The following is a 9591-nucleotide window of genomic DNA, read 5'->3' on the forward strand; positions in this document are numbered from 1 at the left end:
ATAACGCGGTCCTCCCTGTTTATTCTCATTCAGAACATCAATATTGAAGTCTCCTGCCAGAACTAGGTATTTGTTGTTATTAAATTTTTGAAGGAATTGTTCCAATTCATCGCAGAATATAGGTATATTTAAACTGGGTGGCCTGTATACAGCACACACAACATAAGAAAAATTCATTTTGTGAACAATAGCAGCACACACTTCTGCTTGTACAAATGAAACATCTAGTTTTTCTGACAAGCATTTGTCATTTATGTACATAATAACTCCGCCAGCTTTCCTTTGTTCTCGGCGCAAGCAGAAAAAATGAAAGCCTGGCAAGGAAAATGTAGCGCAACCTGCCTCATCAGTACTGACCTCACTCAAGATAAGTACACCCAAACTTTGTAGTCGCGTAGATAAAATTAACATTAACTGATCCCAATGTCTGTAAATACTCCTAACATTTACATGAATTAAGCTTAGTTTAGTGTCAGCGTTACTTCTTTCCGCTCTAGAACTTTCCGAATATCCGTCCCACTCACGGAACGATTCAAAAAGCGATTCCATGATTACCTAATTTTGATTAAGTCTCGTTCGCTCTCAATCTGAATCACCGCCGCTCCCTCCTTCTGCCTTACGAATATTTTTCCGTTCTTCATCCAAGTATACATGTACCCTTTTTCCTTCGCACGTGCCTTGGTGGACCACAACAAACTTTTCAGCGCTCTAGTCAAGTTTTCATTTATAAAAATGTTCTCATTTCTAAGAGTAGTTCTTTTTCTCACCGACAAGTCCCGTGTACGCCTCTCGGTGAATCTCACCAATATAGGTGTGATTCTTCCTTCATTAGCTTTTAGCCTGTGGGCAGCCTCGATGTCAATCGAAGTTACTGGTGCTAGGGCCAGCTTCGTTGCCACTGTGTTGATTACGCTCATATCATCTTCATTCGGTCGTTGGACTATACCATGGATTTCAATATTCTGGCGTCTAGAGTACAGCTCTGCATTGTCGATAGCCTTTCTTAGTTCGCCAACCTCTTCATCCCTTTGTGAAATCCTTCCCTCTACTTCACCGATTTTCCGCTGTAGTTCATTTATTGTTTTGTCTTGATTATCCAAATGAACGTTCAATTCCTCATACCTTGCTGTCAGATCATTCATGGTTGCCTCGATTCCTGCTATTGTTTTACTCTGATTTTCTATTTTGAGCATCATCGAGTCGGACCTCGCAGTCCGCGCCTCGAGAAACCTCTCAATACAAGACATCCTATTAAGGACGGAGGTCAACTTTGCACTGGTAGATTCATTTTGTTTGAGTAACCTTTCAAGTTTTTCCTCATTTGGGGTCAGCTCTGACGCCCATTGAGATACCTCGGGAGTCGCAGACTGTCGTTGGGAATGCAACCTGCAGGTGTTACATTGCCATTCTGAAATTTCTACGTCGTTCATTGACTTCATTACATTTTTTGTCATTCCAGAACACTTGCCCATGTGGTAATAATTTGTGCACTCCGAACACTTAATACATGCAGCATCATGTCCAGTTTTTTTCAGGCAAGAAAGACAGTCACTTTTTTCAGCCATTTTCGTGAAAGCACCAAACAAAAACCAAAAAGCAAAAAAAAAAAGAAAGCAAAAGCAAAAAGCAGACCAGCGAAATGCACACCCGCGCACTTACAAATAGTAACCGAGTGAATATGAAATCTTACCTACAAAAATTGAAAACTTAGTTTTCGTGGCGATGCATTCCGCTGGTCTGCGAAAGTATGTATCTGGCAACTCGGTAGCTTGGTTCGATTCTGCCCCCCCCCCCCCCCCCCCCCTTTCCCGAACTCTTCGGTAAGGCAAGTACCATCGCCTCCGGAATCTCTGGGTGCACCTCGTTAGTCTCATCTGTGGTCCCTGGCACCCGCGCATATCGATAGCTGGCGCCCAGTGGATAAACAAAAATTCATCCACTCTCCAGCTTTGGTCACGAAGTGACCAGAGCGGGCGAGTGGATAAATTTTTCAAACGATTCGCACAGTCCTGTTCCAATACCTACGTAGTATTAGCAAATACGATAAAGACTAGTGCTGGAAATTCATTCGAAGGCCATTGCAAGCAGTTCCGAATGACGACAGTGGCACCTCTAGCGGACCTGCAGGCTACAGAAGTAGAGAACATATGTTTTATAAGCCCCATTTTGTTTTCTCAAACGTTGAAACGATTCATTGCGGTCAGTGCGCATGAGCCATGGAATTCACTGATCCCAACTGCAATTATCACAAAAGCAGACATTTGTTTAGGTGTCTTGCAGTCAGCATGCTTATCCTACGTTTTCCAGGGGATTACACACGTTTGAGACGTCTCTTTCAAGAGACGTCCCAAACGTTTCTCCGGGGGAAAAGAGGGGGGCCTCTGGGAAATTCAGGAGTTTCCATCTATGGTGTGAAGGCCAACAAGCCAGCTTACCCTTTCTAAGTACCCCTGCGTAGCGAATGGAATACAGATAGACCTTGATGGCCCCGGGGGTTTTGTTGTTGGATGTTTCTGTGTCATTTTATACAGTGATGGTCCGGGTCATATTTTGCGTATTTTTGTCAAATATATACTATATGAAGGCCGTGTCCTTGGGAGAAGCACTCAGCTATGCGTATACAGAGTGTTTTACCAAATGCGGCCCAAATCGTTCGCGTGAAATGTACGCCTCCCAGAGAAAAAGGGGTTGATGTAATATTGGTTCCTGCCAAAGGGAAAATTTAGGAAAATATACGTCTTTGATATATTTAGGTTAACAAGTTCTAAAGTTGAGGCTTGTGTCAGTTCGTGTGACATATTTGAGAATTAACACAGCGCAAAAGACGAGGGACTAGATGAAGAAGAACACAGACACATCGCTGTGTTTGTTTTTCTTCATCTGGTTCCTCGTTCGTTGTGCTGTTTTAATTATCATATATGTTAATAACTACTTTTAGTAATTAACGTTATAATTATTAAACTCATATGGAACATGTCAATTGCAAACATGGTGGGAATAATTGAAAACTATTAAATCCACGCACATCATAGAGATATAAAGCATGCGCAACTTTTTACGGCGCTCCGTAAAATACACTCAATTTTGACGTGTTTTGAAAAATAAAAAAGGAAGAAAACGAGGGGGGGGGGGGGGGGGGGAGTCTTAGGAGTCAACCCGAGGAAACGCAAGTATAAAGCTAAACTAAAGACATCACAACTTTTTACGCCTTACGATAGAGCAGCACCGTTGTTCAGTCTTTGTGTGCTTCTTTCGAGCCAATGTCGTGCGGAAAAGCCCCCATAAGGAAGACAAGCTACCTCAATTGATGTGAAGGTTTGTTGTCATTTTTTACAGCGAAGCTGTATACCTCTACCAGGCAAGGAAATATTCGTGTCGTTGGCATTGTAGGCAAAAACCTCCCGGTAAACAATTGAACGCAAAAGAGCATATCTCCTTTGAAATCAGGCATACAGCATACAGCTCAGCACCCGTTTCAATAAATCATACCACAAAACAAGCATCAAAACCGCCTGATGCATGATAAGGCGCGTGTAAACAATAGGAACACCTTTCCACGCGTTATGGTAAAGATTAGGTTTGCAGCTGCTTCGAAAGAGGTTGACGTCATTTGAAGCCATCGTGTGAAGTGCAAACCGCATAGTGGATGATAACCGCGCCTGCGAACAATTCGAAGAACGTAGTGACGTCACTAGCCTTTCATATATAAAAGAAGAACCCGTCTACACTTCGTTTCACCTTACGTCTGGACGCAGCGGATGCTACGAGTTATCTTAGCAAATCCCGTTCTGTGGGCGTGGCCCGTGATACGCTTTCCGCGCGTAGATGTGCCCCCTCTCTAAGGTCACGTGGCACTCACGCGGCCTCCGATTGGCTCCCATGGCTCGTAACATCCGCTGTGTTTAAACGTAAGTTGAAACGGAGTTTAGCAACTGATTTCATTGTTGCCGCAGCACCGTGATGAATAGGCCACGAGTAGTTCGGACTCCCGAAGAGCAGCGTGAATACTAGGACAGGCAAAGGGAAAAGAAACGGCAATACGACCAGCGGCGGCGTGCTGCGACCGGTGGCGGCATTTCGTACAGTGCAGTGGGCAACCGTTGCAGGTGATAGCACAGCTTCGCTGACCAGCCACCTTCACAGCGTGGATTGGAGCCCCAATTTTTTTCTTAAGAAGGCCACATGTTATGCAATGTTTTGCCATGACAAGTTAGTTTAGGTCACTGTAAGCGGTTAAGAAGGGTTTAGAGAAAATAAAAAGTGGAGTTTATTAAATATTGACGTACCATTTTGGCAACGAGGTATAGGGCATTAGAGTGATAAACTAGCAGCTGAAAGTGACCCCCAATTGACCGCCGCCATGTTGTACAATTTTGACCACTAGACACGTGACCAGGCCAAATCTATGACGTAACCAGACCAAATCTCTGGCGTCAACGAAAAGATGGCAGCGCCCAGTGCGTGTCGGAAGCGTTGTGGGCGTTGATCGGAGTGTGTGGATTTCGTGTGCGGAATTCGGTTTTTCAGGGTTTTGTATGCTCCCCGCGTAGGAATAACGTGAAGTAGGAGGGAATGAGGCTTTTCTTTTTTATTTAATTCAGAGTAAGCCAGATTCGGTCCCGTGCTTCTCGTACGGGCTCGGATCACTACCTCGGACATCGCTCGGTCGTTCGAGTTTAATTATAATATCCGCAATCGTTAACCACGGGAGCTCCTCCATAATCGCTGAGTCGAAGGATACGTCGAACCCATCCGGAACGCGGAGTCTGAAGGTATGTAGGACGTAACCAGAACGCGGAGTTCTAACGGTACGGCGGACGTGCCCGGGCAATTTTCTTAGCTCGACCGTCAAGATTCGCATTTGAAGCAGCGAGTGAAGTGTTGAAATCTCCGAACTGCTCGGTGCTGAGCTAACTACGGACCACTTCACTATGTGATCCGTAGTGACGTGAAAAAGGCCGACGGCGGTCACTCCGGAGCAGACTTGTACGTAACGCGTTACAAGTAATTGATTACTTGTAATCAATTACAGTTAAGTGTAATTTTGTAACGCTTCAATTACATTTGTCAAGCTGTAACGCTCGGAGTAATTCAATTACTTTTTTTCTGTAATCAATTACAAAATCAATTACACAATTACCAATTACATTTTTCATTCCACAATTTTTTTTTCTCACAAAAATCAACATAGTCACTGAGCCATGGAGCAAAAATGATTGACATTTTTTTAACATCTAAAAAAAATAAAACTAGGTTTAGTCGGCAAATCCTTTTTTCTTTTGCGCCACGCTCTTCTACAAGCGCGCCACCAGCCTTGGCTGGGGAGTTCCGGATCTCGTTGCAGATTGCTGATAAAGTCGACGGGAAGCGGGAACTCGCTATTGACTTTTTAGTGGGCTTTGTTCCTTAGGTCGACGCGTCAGCTACACGACAAGGTCCGGGTCTGAAAACAAAAAAGGGAACAATAACCAAACAAAATTGTGTACGCAATATTTTACTGTGTATTTGTGTATTTCTGTCATCGCAATAAGAAGTAACGTGAAAGTAACTTGAAAAGTAATCAATTACTTTGCAGTAATTGTTCAATTACTTCTGGGAGGCAGTAATCAGTAACGGTAATCGGTTACTTTTTTTACTGTAGTAATTGTAATTGTAATCAGTTACTTTTTTTCAGTAACGTGTACAAGTCTGCTCCGGAGGGACGACGGCTCCCGGCCGCCTGCCGGGTGCCTTCTGTGAAGGGGCGACAGTCGAGTAAGCAGTACTGTACCAGCTTCTCTTATAGTTATGTTGTTCTCGAGCAGCTTCCCGATCACTAAACCCCGCAAACGCGTGCCGAAATTTCAAAAGGTGTCTGCCAACCTGGAAAGCCTTGAACTCCCAGGGAATTTCGGATCATCTGGGAAAGTCAGGGAATCATTCAAAAAGTGGGCTAAATAAAGGAAGACGACTAGTGAAAGCGGCATGGCGGTTGCTCGTCGGCACGGCCATGCTGAATGACATTGCCTAAATGTCATCCTTCGACTCAAAAACTCAAGGAATTTGATCAAAATAGTCAGGAAAAAACTTGAAAAAGTCGGGAAATTTGAAATCACTAGTTTGTTAGACACAATGTTTGATTTTCTTGGCACTCCACGCGTTTTTACACACGACAGGCACACGCCCGTGTATCACACGGCAGCCAGGCCAAGCGGCTGCCAGCCACTTGTGCAAGGTCGATAAGACGCAAGCGTGGAACGCTTTCGGACTGCTGTAAATACACCAGCGGGAGCGTCCGGCCGCAGTCCGACTGCCCACGCTAGGACACCCGACACAGACTCCGCGTCCTGGGTACGTCTGACGTATTTTTAGATTTTGCATCCTAGGTAAGTCAGACCTATCTTTAGACACAGCGCCTGATAATAGTAGTGAATAGGGTCACGTTCAGTGCGCAAGTCACTTTATTACACTCGGAGAGCGGAATTCCATTCCCGTTGCGCAGGTAGTTCCCGAGCTAGGCATGCACTTGAAGACCATGTTTCACTCTTTCATAAAGCAAGCTTTGCGGGACCCCTCCGCCCTTGTGCACCCATTCGCAGGTCGTGTCGCCTTTCCTCACGTAACTCCCGCAGGTTCAGTGAGTTGCTGAGCCACTGCAGCCCTGGCGTCGCTCGGTACATACAAGAGGCGGCTCACGTCGGTCGTCCAGCAGCGTACTGGAGGAACGCAAAGCTAGCAGCCTCCTTGGTGCACGCAAGACGAGGCTGAGCAGAGCTCCAAGCTCTTCTGACGCACATGTGCACTCCAATGAGACCGGTGTCGCACCCCGATTCCTAGAGATGTGGTCGCACTGGCAGTCTTGTCGGTCCCTGGGGGCCGTCGAGGAATGCCAGAAAGCAAAATTCCATCCTTCTTGCGCAGGTAGTTCCCCAGCTAGTCACTTCCTTGACGACGTCGCACCCTCTCTGGAAGCAAACTTCGGGATGCTCTTGTGCACCCATTTGCAGGTCGTGTCGCCTTTGCTCACGTAACTCCCGCAGGTCCAGCGAGTTGCCTAGCCGCTGTAGCCCCGGCGTCGCTGGTCGTGCATCCTGGTCCTGGTCGTGCATCAACCACCGCTGCCCATTTCCGCTGAGTGCTTGGGTGTGGTAGCTTGACGTGCTTTCGCAGAAAGTTGTATGCCTTTGCCGAGTAAAAATGGAGCGTGAGGGCAAACTTGCGCACATCCTCTGTACATGCGTTTTTGCTGCGCCTGACTCTTTTTAAGACGAGGTTGCGCATTGTGTTGGTGAATGCATTGTCAAGTATGTCAACTGCTGGCTTAGGAAGTCATGTCCTCAGTTCACGGAGCAGCGTGTTCAGCTTCCTAATCCTGGCCATCTTCCGATTGATCTTCTTCTTTGCCTGTTTCAACAGTTTCCTCGCCTTCTGCAGCTTTTGCCTACTCGTGGCCAGGACCCTGTGCAGTCGTGGTGACACAGCTGCGTACGAGTGGTCACCGAAGGAAGTGTTGCGTTGCTTGAACACAGCTTCTGGGTGAGTCTCTGACGTCGTAGCCCCAGAGGGGGGAAGTAACCAGCTTTACATTGCTTCCAGAACCAGCAGCAGCTTGGGCCTCTCCTGGGGTTGGCTGATCAGTCGTCGATCCAGGCTGCCTCTCTGGAGGGTGAGACCTGTCAGCAGAACAACGAGCGGTGACATTCAAGACTGCCTGTATTCCTCAAGACTGTGTGCCAGGGCATGCATTCTTGGCAGGTTATACTGTGCAGTGTGATATGTGACCACACCTTTTATGCGTTGGCCAGGACTGGCACTGACCCACAAAAAGGGGGTGCTGGGAGTTCTGGCTTATGAATAGGGTTCCATGTTTTGGGTGTTTTTTAATTTGTGAGTATTACCTGGCTCAGTGAGCAAAAGAAGAGCCGTGATCAAAGGGTGCAGCCAAAAGCTGTAACCAAAAGTTGTGTCCAAATGCCGTGACCAATGCGACGCAATCTAAGGAAAAAGAAAATAAGAGAAAAACAAACAGCTGTGCTCACATTATCATTTTCGTCATGTGACTTAATTATTAATCACGTGATCGAACAAAAAATAAACCTAGAAATAAATTATCCCCTGCCCGGTTTCGAACCTAGGCTCTCACGATCGCAAAACTAGTGTGCTATTCATTGGGTCAACCTTGCTCATTGACGTCAATATAACTCGGCCAAAGGTAATGCTCACGCATTCTCACATCATGAAAGAAAGCTGAGGTGCTCTCGTAGTTCTATCTTTTTAAAAATGGGGGTGATTGTTTGGTGCTTATTTGTTCTCTCGAATTTTGAGCTTATCAGTGTCTTTTTTTTATATCGACTAAAACTCTGAGTGTCACGGTACTTATGTGGTAAAAGCAAATGAATATCTGTGGCGTTTCTAGGAGACACAACATGATATGCACTACTCATTGCTAAATGGAGCACATAAAAACAATTTCCGAAGAAAAAGAGCAGCCTCGCAGACAGTTCAGTGCGGTCGGTGTTGTGGTTCAACAAAAGTACAGACGTTTATCAAGGTTCCCTGCCGTGGAAAGTGCAATTTCTCTTCAAAGCAAGCTCAATTCGGGTTCTTTCGGTTTTTGCAGATTTCAAGAAAAATCGTTTGGAGGTCATATTTTTATGTATATCAGTATATACTGAAAACACGTAACCCACTTATGATTCAATGATTGTAAAAAGCATACAGCATGCCATGGAATTATTATAATGGTGGTGGTTGAAAGTGTTGCAAAGAACCTGAATGTTGTACTCGAACCTATCAACTTGATCCCAAAGATGCCACTTTTCTAGTGATTCGTTGACCACCACTTTCAGATACAAGAGACACACCTTTGCAAGTTGTGCAACTAGTCGCCCGAAGTACCTGAAAACTGGAGCTTGTTACTTCCCCCTCTCAGGCTACGACGTCAGAGACTCCCCCTGAAGCTGTGTTCAAGCAACGCAACACTTCCTTCGGTGACCACTCGTACGCAGCTGTGTCACCACGACTGCACAGGGTCCTGGCCACGAGCAGGCAAAAGCTGGAGAAGGCGAGGAAACTGTTGAAACAGGCAAAGAAGAAGATCAATCGGAAGACGGCCAGGATTAGGAAGCTGAACACGCTGCTCCGTGAACTGAGGAAACGACTTCCTAAGCCAGCAGTTGACATACTTGACAATGCATTCACCAACACAATGCGCAACCTCGTCTTAAAAAGAGTCAGGCGCAACAAAAACGCATGTACAGAGGATGTGCGCAAGTTTGCCCTCACGCTCCATTTTTACTCGGCAAAGGCATACAGCTTTCTGCGAAAGCACGTCAAGCTACCACACACAAGCACTCAGCGGAAATGGGCAGCGGTGGTTGATGCACGACCAGGACCAGGATGCACGACCAGCGACGCCGGGGCTACAGCGGCTCGGCAACTCGCTGGACCTGCGGGAGTTACGTGAGCAAAGGCGACACGACCTGCAAATGGGTGCACAAGAGCATCCCGAAGCTTGCTTCCAGGGAGGGTGCGACGTCGTCAAGGAAGTGACTAGCTGGGGAACTACCTGCGCAAGAAGGATGGAATTTTGCTTTCTGGCACTCCTCGACG

The 9591-nt window shown here is 46.3% G+C and overlaps 1 protein-coding gene across 1 annotated transcript; it reads right to left on the minus strand.

Moving 5' to 3' along the window:
• Window positions 1–397: 397 nt before the first annotated feature.
• Window positions 398–1472, minus strand: LOC121833606. The gene has a single exon (XM_042287030.1). It carries the CDS (start codon window positions 1470–1472, stop codon window positions 552–554), a length of 921 nt encoding a protein of 306 aa, XP_042142964.1. The 3' UTR covers window positions 398–551.
• Window positions 1473–9591: the final 8119 nt, after the last annotated feature.

The sequence above is a fragment of the Ixodes scapularis genome, unplaced genomic scaffold (assembly GCF_016920785.2).
Source record: "Ixodes scapularis isolate PalLabHiFi unplaced genomic scaffold, ASM1692078v2 PGA_scaffold8__174_contigs__length_109621045, whole genome shotgun sequence".
Lineage (NCBI taxonomy): Eukaryota > Metazoa > Arthropoda > Arachnida > Ixodida > Ixodidae > Ixodes > Ixodes scapularis.